Source organism: Pogona vitticeps, chromosome 3 (assembly GCF_051106095.1).
Source record: "Pogona vitticeps strain Pit_001003342236 chromosome 3, PviZW2.1, whole genome shotgun sequence".
Classification (NCBI taxonomy): Eukaryota; Metazoa; Chordata; class Lepidosauria; order Squamata; family Agamidae; genus Pogona; species Pogona vitticeps.
This window is the reverse complement of record NC_135785.1, coordinates 27,489,418-27,508,835: the sequence shown is the minus strand read 5'-3', so window position 1 is coordinate 27,508,835 and position 19,418 is coordinate 27,489,418. Positions and strand designations below refer to the sequence as shown.

Genomic DNA, 19,418 nt, shown 5'->3' with positions numbered 1-19,418 from the left:
AAGGAAGGAAGGAGAAGAAAGAAAGAAAGAAAGAAAGAAAGAAAGAAAGAAAGAAAGAAAGAAAGAAAGAAAGAAAGAAAGAAAGAAAGAAAGAAAGAAAGATCTGATTTAGATTTTCAACTTGGTTTTGCATACCAGTGTAAAAATAAAGGTGCACCACATCAGTGCAAAGTATGCACATGTACAGAATCTGGTCTTTCTGCAAGCCTAGAAGTACCAGATTTTTCAAAGAGAAACCTGACAGTTCTATATATAGGGATTATATATGAACCATTTACTTTTTGTTAAAACATGCTTGCTGTTTGTATTTTGGTGAAGTGGACATTAGTCCAGAACTGGTTTTAAAGGGTTAGTAGAGCAGTATTTTTATTCTCGTTCTGTTTCCTCATGCAAAGTACATGGACACATTGGTATGGCCGTTGTATGTGCCCATTTTTTATTGGTACAGAGAAGACAACAAAGGATACTTGGAAGGTAATTCTGGTGCCAGTTTACAGTGCCTAGGGTTATTCCCCTCACTTTCCCCATTCCTAACATGATCTAGCCCACTGGGGAGGTAAGGGAAGCGAGAAGCTGGCCTGATACTGCAGACCAATTCCTTACAAGATTTTTGCCTTACAGTTTATGAACTCTTGAAGGATCTTTTCTTTCCTTAAAAAGACCCCCCAATAAATTATATATATATAAAAAGACTTGAAGACAAGTTGTTCATCTTGCTTAGTTTTCATTACCCTTAAACGTCTAACATTTCCTGGCCATAACTCTACTGTTTAGTTCTGCTGGCATAATTGCAATGGCACAGATTATTGTGGTGAATTGCCACTAGTAAACCAGTCACTGTATTCTTTGTCATGTGCCAGGAATAGAGTTGCAGCAGCGCATTTACTAGCATTGACTTGCTACTATGATTTATGCCATCAATATTACACCAGCATAACTATTATCATTCTGGCCAACTTCTTTTTAAGATACTCTTTCCTAACTCTGTTTTTACTCTTTGGGGGGGAACAATAAACTTCCAGTTGATATTTGAAAATTAATCCTTTTTTGGGAGAAACTACATTTGTGTTTAACTTAACTTACTTGCAACATTTAAAAAATAAAACTCCTATTCTGTTTTTGTAAAAGCCATGTTTGGACCATAAAACCCAACAAAACCAACAGCATCTGGGCCTGTATGACGTGAGTGTTTCTGTATCACAAGGAAAATCTGCCTACGTGACCGGTTGAGGTTTTGGGATCACTTGTGTTCTCTGCAGTGTTTACAGCCCAAACAGAAATGTTAACTTGCTAATGCACCTGTAATGTGATCGCGTCTCTGCAGGATAAAAATAGCATGCCATCCATTAGACAAGAGCAGCCTTTTCCTTCTTCACAAATTGTGCACTTCCTTTCAGTTATTTTTGTAATCCAGATTCTAGATTCTTGTGTACAATTCCAATTATATTTTAATTAATACAATGTAAAATAGGGATTTAAATGAGTTTGGAAGGGGGACAGTCAGTTTACAGTTAAAGGCAGCTGCTTTTTCTCCACATCCACTTCTATTTTTGGTCCTTTTCCTAATTCGAATATATGTCACTGCCTAAAATGTTTCCTATTCAGACAGCACTCTTCTAGGTGGCTTTTGACAAATGGTGTCTGGGAGAAAAAGTACTGACTTACAAATTCTGCTCTATTTGTTTTTCCTGCTGTTGCCAGGCTTAATCTTAACTGAAATTCAAGTGGGAAAAGGTTCTGTCTGGGCAAAAAGTGAAAATTTTGAGTGAAGCTAGAAGAGCTTTAGTGGGTTGGATCAACAAGATCTGTGAGTGGAGTTCTATTCATGAAAGAGGAGAGGTGATTTTTATTAATTTACTTGGAACAAATCCACCCAGAACTGCTCAAAAAACTTGCAGGGTCCTCAGGAATGGCATAGGAGATGTTGTTGGAAGCTCAATATAGTATACTTTATTTCTCTGAAAATAAGGCAGGGTCTTATATTAATTTTTCTCCAAAAAACGCATTAGGGCTTATTTTCAGGGGATGTTTTATTTTACAGTCATGTCATCTTCTGGTTGCTGTACAATGCTACACAATGGTGGAGGGTGGGGTTTCACTTAACTAGGGCTTATTTTTGGGGTAGGGTTTATATTATGAGCATCCTGAAAATTCATACTGGGGCTTATTTTCAGGTTAGGGCTTATTTTCAGGGAAACAGGGCAAAAGGAATATTCATCCTGTTCTGTTTGCACAAGACTTTGTTGGACAACAACACTTTCTAGAAATAGAAGGAGCTGCCTTTCAGACAGAAGAATGCCTTCTGCTCGTAGAACAGCTTCATAGGATCCAATGCAGTAAGCCTTGCAGAATATCAGAGGCCTTTTCAGAATTCATAGACTTCCAGTGTAGTACTCCTTTGAATACCAGTTTCCAGCAACGCAGGTGGGGGAGTGCTGCTGCCCTCATGTCCTACTTGTGAGTTCCCATACACATCTGTTTGGCCACTATGATGGCTGCCAACCTAGATGGTTTTAAAAGATGATGGGACAAATTGATGGAGGATTCGACAGTCACAGTGCTTATTTTTCATTATAAATGTATATTCTGTCCAGTATTAGAGGCACCGTTCTTCTCAGCTGCTATGGGGCATCAGCAGAAAAGTGTCCTTCTTGGTGGACTTCAGGGAAACATCAGCGTGACCACTGTGTGGAGAAAATACTGGATAATATGCCCTTTGGTCTTATGCAGAAGAATGGGAAACATTATGGAGAATGTATTCGCAAAGGCTTTCACAGCCGGGATCTAATGGTTGTTGTGGGTTTTTCTGGCTCTTTGGCCGGGTTCTGAAGGTTGTTCTTCCTAACGTTTTGCCAGTCTCTGTGGCCGGCATCTTCAGAGGACAGCACTGAAGATGCCGTCCACAGAGACTGGCGAAACGTTAGGAAGAACAACCTTCAGAACCCAGCCAAAGACCCCGAAAACCCCACAACAACCATTATGGAGAACTTTAAGAAAGGTCATGTTCTGTAAAGGTTGCTTGATAGTTGCAATCAAGTCTCTTCCCAAAGCATATGCCTGATAAATAGAGGCCTCCTTACCATTCATACAGATATTCTTATATCAAATGGATACTACTGTTGGTAAGACTTCTTTAAAGGTTTTTTTTTTTTTTTTTAAAAAGATAAGGCCTTAAGAGTGAAAGAGTGAGTCAGCAACTTAATTTAAAATTCATCTTTTCAATTTTGGTCGCTTAACAAATCTCCAAAGGTACTTCTGAAGTTGGTGTGGTATTTATTTGCACAAAAGGATATCTAGCCACTTGTGTTGTTGGTGATGTATGTAGCCAGCAGAAAAAAGGATGCCAAGCCTTACATAGCAAAGGGCAGCCTGAATGTTGACAACACCAGTGGCAGCAGGCAAGAAGGTCTACATGATACCATTGTGTGCTGACTACCAGTTGTGACCTGTTGTTTTCCAACAATGTTGTCTATATGTAGTTCTTTTCATATACTTAAAACTGCTGTTATCCAGCTCAGATAACAAAAAAGCTTCTCTAGTTCAGAGGCCGTCAACCCCCGGTCCGTGACCCGGCGCCAGTCCATGGCCTGAGCCAGACCGGGCCACGGAGACAGACCTCCCGCTCCTGCGCACACTCCCTTCCCCATAGCTGCGTGTGTGTGTCAGCACCGGCGTGAGCACTCCTCCACCCCTTCATGCATGCACTTGAGCACCTGCACGAATGGGTGTGCAGGCGCTTCTGCGCATGCGCGAAGGGGTGGGGGAGCGCTCACGCTGGTGCTGGTGGGCAGGCGGGCACTCCCCCAGTGCTTCGCGCATGCACCCGAGGGAGCACGGGGGGTGCCCTGCCTTCCTCAGCTCAGGTGATCCATGGTCCCAAAACGGTTGGGGACCGCTGCTCTAGTTGATACTTTTCTCTCTGCAAATATAGTATGATTTGGATTAGTTTCACTTCTCTCATGCCCCCATGTCAGTTTTAGCATACGTCTCACCCCCCTCCTTCATATTCGACCTACTGAAATTTTAAATGTGCATTTTTCTATGTCCCAAACAAAACTGGTGCCAATTCATAGTAATACTTAATTTGGGTTTTTTGAGACCATAAAACTGTATTCTGAAGTTTATGCCCACGTGGTGTCCTAAATCATTACCCAAGATTTACCATAGGACATTAAATCCCATTGATTACAATGAGAAGATACAAAATGCACCAAATTCTCAGATATTGAAATAAGTGGAGAAGCAAGAGTATGTTTCTGTACAAGTCTACCCCAAAAGGCGACTTTCCTAGAGTTCTGTGTGATTTTCCCCCAGTTAACTGTGTACAGGACTGCAGCCTAGAAATGCTTGGCTGTTTCTGGATTCTGCTTGTTGGAATGAAAGCAGATTGACTGCTTAGAGCCAGCACCATTGGAAGCAACACAATTTCAGAGATTTGTGGTAAAATGAAATCTTACTATTTTTGCTCAATCTTCTCTAAGCAGGAGAACGGTTGGATCAAACATGTTGTCTTTTGTTTTCCTGGGATAATTGTTGTACTTCTGTAGAGGATTTTTTGGAGAGAGGAATGCAAAGCAGGTTAGCAGGAGCAATCTATTTTTCCTACTCTCCAGGTTTCAGAGCTGTAGAATCAGAAAACTACATTCTTTCCTCAAGAGTGCTGCTAATTTTTCCTTTCTTGGGTGAAGATGACACAATTCCTTAGAACAGACACTTCACAGTTCCCAAGCTCCCTCCAGTGGATGCTGGCATAGTACACCTTTGGTTTTACTTAATAGCCCCCTGCCATCTACTATGTCTTTGCATAACTTGCAAGCAGGTATAAAAAGATCTTCATTTGATGAATTGGGGGTAGGCAAAGTACGTCCTGTGGGCCATGTTTTCCCCTCCCAATGAGACTCTTAGCTTCCCTGAATTAACTCCCTAAAATAATTTGCAGCAAAATTTCAAATCACATCCTCCAAGAAGGTGCAGTTTGCCCTTTGAACAGAATCTTGCCTCTTTTTAAAGATGTAGTAAGCCTTAAGAAGTCTTTAAAAGCATTAAACTGTTTATTTAAAAGGTGCTTCAAGACCTAAAACAGGTCATGGCAGGAGTTTTATTTAAGGGACAAATTACACAGTCCAGAAGTCTTTAGGAGATAAGATTTTTTTTCTTTTTTGGAGTAGAACTTTAAAGGTGGTATTGGGGCAGATGAATAGTGCTACTCTCCCAGGTTTGGGATGAGTCAAATGGGCCCTGGACCTTGTCATAAGTAAATCACTGAATTGTACAGTATACAAGCAATTATGACCAGTTTTTGATACAGCAGAGTTGCTGCAGTTCAGCAGTAAAACAAAGTTGGAAAAGTCACATTTTTGGACCTCCCAGAATTCCAAAGCTGGCTCAGCAAGGGAACTTTCCAAGCTGTGTTGCAGAATATATGCTTTGCATGCAGGTTCAGTTCCCCAGCATCTCTGGGTAGGACTCAGAATGGCTCTTGCCTGCAAAACCCAGCAAGCCACTGCCCAGTTAATGGAGTTAACACTGGGGTAGATGAGCCCATAGTCTAACTTCTTGGTTTCCAATCCTCAACCTTTTATTGATCTTTAAGAAAAACAATAATAAAGTGATTGGATCTCACAGAAACACAAGCCCTATCCAGCAAGTTGCAGTTAATGATAATCAACATGGTTACAGTGAAAAGGATAGCCCACCTCCATCTTTACTCACACAAGCAGTGATATGTCTGAACAGAATGGTCCTGCTCATGAGTAAGCTATTCGTATATTCAAGAACCCAGATATTCCAGCTTTTTTTTCATGTGATGCCCACACATGAGCAGCAGTCTCTTTTTAGACTTGTCAGCAGTTGCATGAGCAAAGTTTCCCCTATAACTTTATTGATGTTTCTGGATAAAGAAATAATTAGTGGGGCAGTGGATTAAAATCACCAGGAAGGGTGCCAGGCTAAAACAATCTTTCATCTGAAAACATTAGCAGTTAGCTTCCTGATGAAAGATTATTTTAGTTTATTACTCCAGAATGTATATAATCTCTCCAAGATCAACTTCTATGTTTGTTCAGTTTGGTGCTGTCTTACTGAAATGTTATATTTCATTAATTAGGCCTTCCTGTACTGCCGTTGTTGGAACAAAGCAGGAATTGCATAGATTTTGTGCCAAAGTAGATGCATCCTGAAGAAGATGCACTTCCCACCAGAGATCTTGATAGGCTAACAGTGCACTTTGGGAAGGAAAATGTGTTGTTGTTGCTGCTGTTGTTAAGTCTTTGTATGTATGTGCTGTAGTTGCTCCTGTTCGCACCTCACTCAGAACCAGAGTGTGGGAAACTTAACTTTTTAGAGAACAACTCCCAGACTCCCCACACTGGCTATGCTAGCCAGGGAACTGTAGTTACTGCAGTTGAAAATGTCTCTTCCAGAGTCCTTCCAGCATCCGTGTAGAAACGCAGTGGTGATCCGCTTGAGCTACAGTGCATCAGAAAGGCCTTTATATAGCTCTGAAAATATCTCTTTGTCTGAACTGTTTGATTTCAATCCAGAAATGAACATGGGTGTCACAGAGGGGGGTGCTTTCAGATTTGTTGTTATGTCCCATCACAACAATTAGTGGCTCCCTATGATGACATACTAAAGCTCATATCATCAATAGCCCTACTCAGGTCTGGCATACTGAATACTGTAACTTTATTTATTGAGTCATTTCATACTAGGTCTTCTTCTTTTCCTACTACCTTTCACTCACTTTTTCAATGAGCCTTAGCTTTTTAAGATATGTCCAAAGTACAATCGCCTCACTTTAGGCAGTTCAGTTTCCAATGAGAATATAGGCTTGAGTTAATCTTAAATTCACTTACATGTGTTTTTGGGGGTCCACAGTGCCTGTTAAGATTTCCTTCAACTGTACAGTGAGTCAGTGTTTTTCATGGCTTGTCTTTCACATCTTTACCTAGTAATCAATAACAACTTGGTAGGAACAAGGTATTATTGATTAATATCTTAATCAATAACTAAGACCCTCAATTCTTAATTGAGACCCTCAATTCAAGCCTTAGAATTGAGGGTCATTTCTAGTTCCTTTATAGTTGCCCTTCCAAGTCCCAATCTTCTTCTGATTTCTTGGAAGCAGTCTCCATTTTGATTGATGATTGAACCTTAACAATTTTGGTTTCTTCCTGGAGATCTTTCTCAAAGTTCACCTGTAATCTGCTTTTTGCACTTTCTTCTTTAACTTAAATTATTGATTTTGCTTTCAGATTTACTATTAAAAAAATATGCCTAGTATTTTGCTTACCTGTGTTCATATAGAGCAGAGTTGGATAAGATTTTGGTGACCTCATATTTGAATGAACAGACACCAGTTATTTTATGTTTCCTTGGGTGGTAGCAAAAAACCCCAATGTTTTACCTTTTTATTTGTTTGTTTGTTTCAATTTAATATTGAAACAAACAATATTCAGTGTTGCAGCATTAATCTGGGCAATTCACATAAAATACACAATCAAATAGTATGATAAAATCAGAAACAGTCTAACCATATTAAAAAAAGGGTGACAGCACATTCATAAAACTGCATAAAATAGAAAAAAACCACAGATAACAAATGACTGAAAAGAGGTGTAAGAGTACCTCGACTAGGTTTGAAGGCCTCCCTGAAGAGCCATGTCATCTGTTGCCTCTTAAATGTCACCAGGGAGAAGGCCAGGTGAAGCTCCTCCAGGAGCTGATTCCACAGAGATGGAGCCACCGTGAAGAAGGCCCTACCTCTTGTAGAAGATGTATGGGCCTCTCTCAGACTGGCTACCTGGAGGAGCCTTGTCTGCGATGGTCTGGTGGGTCAGGCAGTTTACATTGAGGCAAGACAAGTAACGTGGGCCCAAACCATGGAGGGCTTTACCTTGAACCTTACGCATTTGTCTGTTCCTTAAAACCTACTTTTTAGAAACATCATCAATTCAAAGGGGAAATGGGATGGAGCATCAGATGGGCTTCCTGCTGGTTCGGTTTAATTTAAATCAAATTGATTGGAATCACAATTTAAATCCCCATTTAAATTAAAAAATAAGATTTTTTTATTTAAACTGTGATTTAGATCATGATTCAAATCAATTTGATTTTCAAAAAAAAAAAAAATCGTTGATTTTCATCCATCCTGGCTTTATGCCATTCCGATCTCTTCATCCCCAGATGATGCCTACCTTTCATATAGAGGAAATAGCATGGGAACAAAATATAGATGCAAACTAAGATTCTTGTGATTCTGTGACTAGTGGCTTCTGCACACATTTGTTAACAGCAGAAAATGCTTGTTTCTCCTTCTCATGTTATTTTCTGGTTCAAAACTAACTTTTTCAAGAAAATATAATTTTGGTATCTGTATATAGTCACTGTGAAGTTTTGTTGTTTCTACATCAGTTTAACATTCCAGTGACAATTCTGGAAATTGCAGTTTGGTGATAAAAATGAACTAAAAATGTGTTAGGAAAGTTTTTTTTTTCCAGAGAAGGAATTACTATTGCATAAGTTTTAGATTGCAGTATAGAACTCTGTAGTAAATGCAAAAATTGTTTCATTCACCCATTCATTCAAATATACCGTTTCTATATTTAGTTTATTAATTTTATTTAAATATCTAATTTATCTCATTTCCTGTGTTGCATATTGAATCCTAAACTAATTCCATTCATTTAAATCTCTAAACACTCCTGTATCATTGATTGTACAGTGTAGTGTTGCCATCCTTTGTTTTTTTAGTAGGGTGTTTTATATCCCCCCCCCCAAAAAAAAACTTATTTATGACCATTTTGATGGCTAGGGTCTGTAGCCTTTGGCAAGCTGCACAATTCCAGAGTGCCTCCAGAAGGCACTCTAAATGCTAAACCACTTCTGGGTAACCTCTACTTGGGAAACCCTGAAAAGTCAGAATTGACTTAATGGCAAATTATTCACATATACGTTCTGGAGTTTCCATTTTGATTACAAGCACATGTTTTGAAAGAGCATGTTTCAGTCACTTTGATTGACTGCTTTACTGGTGTTACTTAAACCCATCAAAAAAGCTAAAGAATTATATAAAATTGTACCTGCAAAACTGAGAGTCGTGTGTTTGTCGTACAAGAGCAGAGACAGACGGGTGCATATAAGCTCTTCAGTCTGATATAAGAGTTGGATCATTGGCAGAACTATGACAAACAGAAGCTGTAGCCTTTTGCATAAAAGCACAGTATAATTTATTCTCCACAAGAAACAAACAGAAAAAGAGAACAGAGCAATGCTTGATCTCAGCAGCCCTCTGCTTAAATTAAAATTTTGGCTTTCATGGCCGCTGTTGCATTTTAGATTGATTACAGAGGAAAAGAAGGGAATTGGAACCTTTCAGATTAAGCCATTAGTTCTGCCAAGGAGAAATTTGTGTTTCTTTATATCTTTGTTTTTAAATGTATCCCTGGGAGAATGAATGCCATTGTTACACATTTAACCATGAACATTGAAAATATTAATTCTGTGAATGGACTGTTGTTTTTCTAGTCTAGAGGCAGGTAGTCTCAAGGACCAGATGTACTCATTCAGCTCAGCTAACCCTCATGTATGAAAACCAGGCTTGGTCTTAGCCTACCTGTGTGGAGCCTATCTATCTTTGCTATGCTTATATAGGAGGTAGTTGGGGTTGCGGCTGGCAGAACCACAGTTGGCAGAACTTCATTGTGGTGTTATTGCAGGGTGGGCTCTGCTGCATTGTATTTATTTATTCAGCATTTAAAACTGCTGAATTTTTGGCACAAAAGGATACTTGGCAGGTTAGCTGTGATGCTTCATAGCCAATGTGGATAGTCAGCCATTATGACTTGTAGCTGCCATTAAGGTTCCTTTCTGTCTTTCTGGGGAACTCATGGAAAGAGACGGCTGACTCCCAATTTGTCAGATTGTGGAAAAGTTATGTGTTTGAACTTCAACTCCCAGAACCCAGCATGGCTTGGGAAATCTGAGAATTGCAGTTAAAAAAAGTGATTTTTCTAGATTGCACAAACTTTGGAGACCCACAGAAACAGCAAGACTATGTCTCTGAAATTATGCAGAGCATACTACATACATACATACTTTATTGTTACAGCATCAAGCCATATACATAAAACAAAATTAAATGCAGAGCTTCAAGTACTGACATATACTGCAAAAAGCCGAATCAAATAAGCAAAAAGCTGCAAATATAACAATATAAGACCACTGTCTGGCTATCTATTCTGGCTACTACGGCATGCCGCCCAAAATTTCGCTTCCAGTTCTGTAGTATTCCGATTTTGATCAATTAACAATTGGTTACAGTAGTCCGAGTCTGATTGGCTTGTCATATCTTTTAAGAGAGGTGTAATATATTTTCCTTGAATTTTGTTATGCCTGTCAACCTCTGAGGACTGTGTCTTAAATTGATGTTGTGTAATATGCATAGTCATCCTTGAAATAGTTCTCTGGAAGAAAAGTGTATAAGATGTGGTTTTTTAGCTTTTTCTCTCCCCTTTTCTAAACTAAATTGCTATAGAATAATTAAGTGTATTAACTACTACCAGGCAACACTAATTATTCTTATTCAATTTTGCTGTGTTTCAGGGGCGATGTTCAAGGGAGAACTGCAAATATCTTCACCCGCCGCCACACTTAAAAACACAGTTGGAAATCAATGGACGCAATAACCTGATTCAGCAGAAGAACATGGCCATGCTGGCCCAGCAAATGCAACTAGCCAATGCCATGATGCCTGGTGCCCCGTTACAACCAGTGGTGAGCATCGATTTGACTCTTCTTCAATAATGTCTAATTGCACAGTCCCTGTCAGTAGCAAAGTAATGCTTTCAACCTTAACCCTGTCACCTCTCCATTTGGTCACATATATTCATTAACATTTCAACAGCCTATAGACTCCAGCCTTTTTTGGAGTTGTGATCCCCTTTTATAATAACCAAGTGCAATATACACACACTGCTATGTTTGCATAAAAATATATTATTAATGGGGTAAAGTCTTCCCTTCTTAGAAAGTATAGGCTTTTTCTCCCCCAAAGGGTGTATGTATTTCTTGTATATACACATGCACACTAATATTTGGCTCAAGAAAGTCAAAGAAGAAATTATTTAACAAGGGCTACAACATGTATAAGGCAACCCATGACCCTCTCCAAAAACACTTTGCAACCCCCTAGGGACTTGCTACTCCCAGGTTGGGAAATGTTGCTATAGACACAACAGTCTACCCAGACTTCAGCATGGTGCAGATGTTTTCTGGTGAGCAGATATGGGGAATCTGTAGTCTTTCAGATGTTCTGGACTACTCTCCCATAATCCCATACTGCAGTTGATACTGATGGAGGATTTGGAGGGAGTGAAGTCTAAAGCATTTGGCTGGCCAAAGGTTTCTTCACTCCCAGTGCAAAATTGATAAGTGCTTTCCCCCTGAAATGGGTGAGATTGTACCTAAAGACCTACCTTGGCTATACCATTTGTGTTATTTGAAGTTGCAGTCTAACAAGGGAACCTTTCCCATCCTCATACAAGGTGCCAGTCCTACCTGAACAGTGTGATGCTTTTGTACTACATAGTTCTAGTAACTAATAATAGTTCCAGTTACCCAAAACATCTTTCAGGTGTGTTATACTACTCCTTGGCTATTTCATGCCTGCTCCTTTCTCTTGCCCCCACTTGTTTTTTTTTTTCCTGCCTGCTGCTTCTTCTGTTCTGTCTTTCTTTCATTGTCATAGCCCATGATTCTCACCAGTCTTCCCATTACTCTGCCACTGACAGTTGCTGTTCTAATCTATTAGGCCCAGGACCCTGTCATCTTTCACACTAGGCAGAGAGAAGGAGGGGGAAAGTATGCATACCATCTTCTCACTTATAGTATTGCCCTGTATTCCTTGTGCTTGGAACAGCAGCGGTAGTGGTAGCAATGGCAGAAGAAAGACAGTGACTGAAGCTTGCCAAAGAGCAGCCATTAAGTAATAGGTGTCATGGTTAGAATACAAAAACTAGTGTTTTCCCTTCTTTTTTGGAGGGAACACATGAGATGAGTGAGGGGATCCAGTTTCATCTTTTGTTTCAGTTTCATGTCCTACTGTTAGTAATTGGCAATTGATGTAATTAGACAGGGTAGTCCTAACAGCACCTGAACATGGCTGTTCAAAAATCCAGGTAAGTATGCTTAGGACTGCAGCCTAAAGCTGAGATCCTTTGCATATTTACTTGAGAGTAAATCAGACTGTGCAGTGTGACTTGATTTAGGTGACACACATATATGATTTTATTGGGCTATGGAAAAAACAGCTCTTGTTCCCAAGCCATCTTAAGTTTGAATGGCCAGAGTTTATCTGATTTATGGATCAGGCTATAAATGTCTCATGTTTTCCAGTAGCAAATCCTCATAGAACTGCAGACCACTTTAAAAGCAGTGTTGAAAGCTTGGTTTTTGTCCTGAGTTTAGTGTTTAAATTTGATGTGCAGGATCAACATATCAATCTTGGCAGGACCGGTGAATTGAATCATGTTTTCCTTAAAGTGATAATGAGGGGAGCTATCAGAAATCTCCACTGTGTGACTGCAGCACAGCCTGGCTGATAGTAAATTGTATCATGTTTGGTTTTCTGACATTTTCCAAATTGCACACACCATAAAAATAGACTTGAGAGCATTTAAAAGCATGTGGTTGAACTTAAAGGAAAATAACCTCATCATGTCTTCTTCCCTAAATTGAGATCCTTTCCTATTTAAACAAATTAATTACATACAGTGGGGTCTTGACTTAAGAACTTAATCCATATTGGAAGCCGGTTCTCAAGTCAAAAAGTCTGTAAGTCAAGTCTCCATTGACCTACAGTGCATTGAAAATCGATTAATCCCGTAACAGGCCGTTTTTGTTCCATTTTGGTTTTTTTCTGATCTGTAAGTCAAATCTCAGTCTGCAAGTCAAACCTAAATTTTGCGGCCAGAGAAGTCTGTAACTCAAAAAGTCTGTAAGTCAAGCCGTCTGTAAGTCAAGGGTCCACTGTATGAAGTTGTCAGACCTTGGATCTTTTGCACATCAAGTCGAGAATTATCTGTTCTAAGCAGATTTTCTCTTGGCTTCTTAAATGACATCCTGTACTTACAGATGCTGGAGATTGACCCTGGAATATTACAAATGTGATCAATCCACAGCTGAGAAAGACTTAATTTTCAGACTACGGCTCCCAGAATTCCTTGAGACACTGGTAGTCCTGGCTTAGACGTTCTGGTGGTAATAGTACCAAAGGAACCTTTTCAACTTAAATTACTAACATTGCAGCAGAGAGCTGACACGAAAAAACTATTAGATACTAGAGATTCTGCATCGGCCAGTTTTGTAAAGCAAGCAAGAAGGGTGAAGAGAAGGATGAGAATTCCCTGTTGTCAAACACAGTCTCAGCTATAAAGCAGCTTAAAGCAAAGTTGCTTTCAGAGTTATCTGGTTTGTAACCACAGCATTGCTTTGAAGTTTAAGAATAAGGCTTGATTTTTGGCCTGCTTCAAAAGCATGTATTTGTGCAAGTACGTGAGGAAAAGAGTCACCTTGTGGTGACATTTCGCTGCACAGACATGTTGTACTGGTTTGTCTTAAAACCATCCAGACATAAAACATTCATTATAGATGAACTTGTCAAATGCAGTTTACAGAAACGAAGATATATTTACCCATCAGCAATCTGCAGGAATGTATAAGCAACCATAGAACTGTTAGCAGGACATGTTGCTTGACCATAGAATTTTGCTATGTGATATGGCATATCATTAAAACAAAGCAAAATAAGGCACTGAAAGAGAATACAGAGAGAAAAAGAATTAGTAACCTATAGAAAATGTGGTTGAGTTCAACCTGCTAACCCATGTTTCTATCGTTTCAACTAGCTTTAAAAAGACCTGTAAGGAGGGCCAGATGTTGGGCTTAAATATTTCCTGCATAATCCAGGGGAAGGGCATCTTTGTCTGTCCAAATGTTGTAGGACCACATTTCCCATCATTCTGCAACATGGTCATACTGACTGTAGCTGATGGAGGTTTGAGCTTAACATCTAAATGTCAGTGGATTCCCCTGATATAAATAATTTTATAAATAATTTGTGATTTTTATGTGCATACAAGGAAAAATATTACCGGTTTATTGCACAGTTATGCATTTCTTCATCATTTTCAGATCTGAAGTATCAAATCTTTGTCTTTGATATTTAGCTAAATATAATTGTTAATGACTCAATTTAATATTTTATATAGTTAACTCAATACTATTATTATTTTTTCATAGAACCATATGCCTCAGACATTCCAAAAAAGAGGGGGGGAGGGATCTGCATATTTCATCGACACTGATTCCATTTATCAATACCAAACACTAAAGGTGAGAAAATATTATAATTTGGGGTTTCTATCTGCTGTTTAAGTTTTTTCCCCCTTTTTGGCAATTAGAAGTAATGCTAGTTATTCACATTGACGGGTTAAGTGTAAATTCATACCATGACCAAAGTCGAAATTTCTAGGTTGGAACAAAAGATTTTACTTAGTCACAGAACAAGCAGTAGCAGAGGTAACCCTCATTTTAATACTGATTGGTACAATATGTGATTATAAATATTAGATTACAGCACTGGGAATGGTGCCCACATCACAGTCAAATTCAATCATTATATGAAAGTGGGAAAAGGAATGTCCAGCATGTTATCTTCAGACTGAGCAGTTCCACCAAATGAGTTCATAGGTTAAAATCAAGTTGAAGGACAGAGTTGGGAGGGAATAATCTCTCTGTCATTGGGTATAGTTAAAATCACTGCAATGTAAGTTTCAGATACAGTATGTGTGGTAAAACGTGAAAGATCTATACAGTGGTGCCTCGCTAGACAGTTACCCGCATGACAGTTTTTTCGCTAGACATCAACTTTTTGCGATTGCTATAGCGATATTCCTATGGGGAATTTTGCTGGACAATGTTTGGTCCCTGCTTCGCAAACTGATTTTCGCTAGACAACTATTTTGACAGCTCCCTCCGCGCTAGCAAAACGGTTGTTTTCGGGACCAAAGCTTCGCAAGACAACTGTTTAAACAGCTGATCAGCGGTTCACAAAGTGGCTTTCCTATGGCTGATCTTCGCTAGACAACGACGATTCTTCCCCATTGGAACGCATTAAACAGGTTTCAATGCATTCAAATGGGGAAAATGCTTTTCGCTAGACAATGATTTCTCTAAACAGCTTTTTCAGTGGAAACGGATTATCATCGTCTAGCGAAGCGCCACTGTATATCTTTCATGTCCAGGAAGAAAATGCCAGTATGGCTAAATAGCACAGTAAACATCTAGTTGTTGAAGCACAAGCCAGCAGGAAAAGAGGAAGACCAAATATGAGATGGATTGACTGTCACAGGCTTGAGTTTGCAAGAGCTGAGCAAGGCTGTTGTGGACAGGACATTTTGAAGACTGCTTATTCATGAGGTTGTCTAAGTCAAAGATGACTTAGTGAGATATAACAACAACAAACATATAATTGAGCTGAGGTAGGCAGTACATTGGAAAAACAGCTTGGAGAAAGGAAAGAAGATGGAATTTGAAATACAGAATAGGAAAGGCGAAACCTCCAAACACTTATTTAAATATATGAGGAGCAGAAAAGGGAGGTGGTGGATCATTTGGCTGAAAGAAATGTGAAAAGAGTGCTGAAGGTAAGCAGCAGGTCTTGGTGCATGTGCAGTAATTCTCTAAATCTATCAAAAGGGTCTTGTTTTTACTGCTCTTTCTGTTTTTACTGTTTTTTTTTCTGTTTCTGTGTTAACCAGTGAAACCCTAGCAGAGCTGAGGGACATGGAAGGTTAAAAATGACATGAGAAAGTGGTTGAAACACTGTGCTTCAAAATCAGAGCTATCCAAGCCTGTTCTAGTTTCTAGAACAGAATAATTTCTTCCTAACAGAGATGGAAGAAGAGAGTGGTCAAAACACAGGCTTTCCCTGTATACGTTGGGTGTTGAAAGAAAATCTCCAGTGCACCCCCTGGGCCCTCTCTCTGACTCATCCACCCTGGATGTGTTCATTTTCATCAGACTTGCCCCATTAATAAGGCTCGAGAGGGGGGAAAGGGAAAACACTTTACCTGCTTAGCATTGGAAGAGTCCTATTTCCATAAAGGAAAAGTATTCAAACCCCCCCTCCCCACCAGGATGGCATCCCAGGGTACTAAAAGAACTGGCAGATGTGATTTCTTCAAAAAGGGGGGTAAAAGTGGATCAAGGAAACTACAGACCAATCAGCTTGACATCAATATCTGGGAAAATCCTGGAAAAAAATAATCAAGCAGCAGATCTGTGAGCACATAGAAAATAACAAGGTGATTACTAGAAGCCAGCATGGGTTTGTTAAGAACCAACAAATCTTATTGCCAAATGTATCTTATTGTCTTCTTTCATAAAGTGACTTAAATTAGTGGACCAAGGAAACACAGTGGATATAGTATACTTAGACTTCAGTAAGGCATTTGATAAGGTAGATCACAACCTACTTCTGTGTAAGATAGAACAAAGTGGGATAGACAGCACAACTACCAGATAGATTTGCAGCTGGCTGACCAGCCACACTCAACATGTGGTCCTCAATGGAACAATATTTACATGGAAGGAAGTGTGCAGTTTGATTTTATTGTGTTTTAATCTGTTATTTTAATTTAAACCATTTTGTAAACTGCCGTGAATCTGAATTCTGCGAGAAAGGCAATTTTAAAAAATATATATCAATTCTCACTTTAGAATGAAGTTAGTCCTCCTCCTAAGTGCAGCACATGTGGAGAAATTCCCCTTATGTCTGTGGAAGGGGACTTGTCCACAAAAGCTCACATTAAAATATAGCAGTTAGTCTTTAAGGGACGACAACATTTTTGTCTTGCTATGTAGCAGTTTTCCTTCATGTGGAAAGACAGTATTATCTACAAATGCTTTGCTTGAAACTAGTATAGTAAGCTATCTACAAGAGAGGGAGTTTTGAAGTGTTCAGAAATCAGTAATAGCCCAGTGTGTTGTGTGAGAGAGCGCAGCTTTAAGGGGTGTCTGTGCTGTTGGAGTTTTATTTATCTGTTAAGCATTTAGTTCCTGTTCGTTTCAATTAGCTCTTAGTTAATCTTAGATTGTTAAAGTGGCAGACGAATGAATTTGAGATAGCATGGAGTGTAAAATGAAAAGGTCTTATTCAAGAAGCAATGCATATAGCCATGTATTCCATAAGCAGTCCTTGAAAAGTTAGGTGGATTGTTCTTTCCAACTATAATATGAAATTCATCAGAGTTCTTCATCTCACAGAACATAAAATTGTATTCTTTCTGTGTCTTAACAGCTGCAGCAATAGTGTAAAAAGATGATTGAGTTAAAAGTTCACCGTAAGGAAACAATAGACAGAATAGCACATGGAATACTGCTTGTCGTAAAGCCTTTAAGGGCAAAGTCATAAGTTGGACCTGGCAACAAAGAATTCAGTTACGCACCCCCAGCACAACCAATTGTGCATTGTACATCAGCAGAAGTGCTTCATGGTTAGCCCTTCCATCTTTGTGCTGTTGTAACTACCATGGACGCAGTGTGAAGTTGCACCCATATAGTGGTACAACAGGATTTTGGCCATTATGTTAAATATGTGTGAGCATTTGATGTACATTCTTTACATATTAGCAGACAGAACTGGGGCCATGATGTGGATGGCTTTTAACTTTTTTCTCTCTTTTGCCCTGTTATGTAGAAATACTCCTGTGTAGGAAGCTGGTGATATGTGGAATAGACTTATGATGTAACTTGAACTTATGTCAACTCTGTAACATTCTCTGATTTGAAATTTCAAGCCAAAATATAAGAAACCAATAATTTGCTTGCTTTATTAGATTATATAAAAATCATTTTCTTTCATAATCAACCCTGTAAAATAGTTATTAATTGTTTTAAAAACATGGATATTGCATTAGCATTGTTGTTGTGTTGCTCCTTCATATGCTTCAGAGAGCTCTACATGTTTGGAGCCTAGTGATTAAACTGTTGTACTGTAGCCAAAACTGCTCACGACCCAGGGTTGAATCCCTGGCTCAAGGTTGACTGAGCCTTCTATCCTTCCGAGGTTGGTAAAATGAGTACCCAGCTTGCTTGGGGGGTGGGGGCAATGTGTAGCCTGCATAATTAACTTGTAAACTACTCAGAGAGTGCTTTAAGCGTTATGGTGCAGTTTTATTTTGTTTTTCTTCCATTGAATGGTTACTCTGACTGGTTGCCCTGCAGGATGCTTGGTTTTCACTTGTGCTGTGACTTTTTTGAGTGGTGGTGAAAAACAGAAAATATGAAGCTCCAGCCTTATCATAACCCCATAATATATGGAACATTAACCCTGCTCTATTAGCTGCAGATCAAGGGGAGGAATGTAAATGCTTTATAATCTAAACTAATCACTGACTTTTATTTGCAAGTCATTTGGTAGGTAAACTGAAATGTTTTCCTGAAATTGGCATGGCCAGAAGTTAGTGTTTCCAATTTTAGGAGAACGGTTAAGGCTTTGTTTAGAAAAATGGAAATATTGTCCTGCATATGGGGAAGGGAATTCCGGGCCAGAATAGGATATTCAGTGGTGCCCTGCATAGCGACATTAATCCTTTCCGGATTAATCGTAGCTATGTGGAAACATCGCTAAACGGAACGAAAAAACCCATAGGAACGCATTAAACTTCATTTAATGCGTTCCTATGGGGCCCAAACTCACCGTTCAGCGAAGTTCCTCCATAGCACCGCCATTTTCGCGCCCTTGGTAAGCGAGGAAACTGTGCAAAAATGGTTGCGGCGGCCATTTTGGGCACCCGGTGGCCATTTTGGAACCGCTGATCAGCTGTTTTAGGAACATCGCAATGCGAAGATCGGTAAGCGAAATGCTTACCGATCATCGCAATGTGATGTTTTGCCCATTAAAACATCGCAATGCGATCACATTAGCGATCTAAAAAATAGATCGTTATGCGGATTCGTCGTTAAATGGTGTGCTCGTTATGCGAGGCACCACTGTACTGTATATGTTAAGAGTTACCAAACAGGCAGGAGAACATAAAACATGTGCCTAACCTTGGTGTCATCTTCATAAGGATGTTAAGGCATTTTCAGAACAGTTTTTCTAAATGACACGGATGAGGTTGCTAATAGCTAACAGCAGTGGCTTCCAACCTTGAGCTTGCATTTGTTTTTTGGGCTGTAAGTTCTGTCAGCCCTGACTGCTGGCTATTCTATCTGTGGATGGTGGAAACTGCAAGTCAGTAACATCTGGAGACATGAGTTTGGGAACCATTGGCCTATAACATATTTATAGGTGGATCATAGAGTGTATGCAGTTAGACAATAGTGATTTCTAAATCAGGATTGGCATGTCA

The 19,418-nt window shown here is 39.4% G+C and overlaps 1 protein-coding gene across 39 annotated transcripts in view; it reads left to right on the top strand.

The window, feature by feature from the left end:
• Window positions 1–19,418, top strand: part of MBNL1 (muscleblind like splicing regulator 1) — a 217,322-nt gene that overhangs the window by 145,406 nt on the left and 52,498 nt on the right. For 26 of the 39 annotated variants that reach the window (XR_013542944.1, XM_020781915.3, XM_020781913.3 and 23 more), the window contains 2 exons: window positions 10,606–10,776; window positions 14,302–14,394. Coding sequence is in view for 38 of the 39 variants with exons in the window: in XM_020781915.3 (XP_020637574.1) it covers window positions 10,606–10,776; window positions 14,302–14,394 (264 nt within the window). In the remaining variant the exon portion in view is untranslated. The remainder of the gene's footprint in view (window positions 1–10,605; window positions 10,777–14,301; window positions 14,395–19,418) is intronic. The other 13 variants (XM_020781921.3, XM_020781918.3, XM_020781917.3 and 10 more) reach the window with 1 other exon arrangement.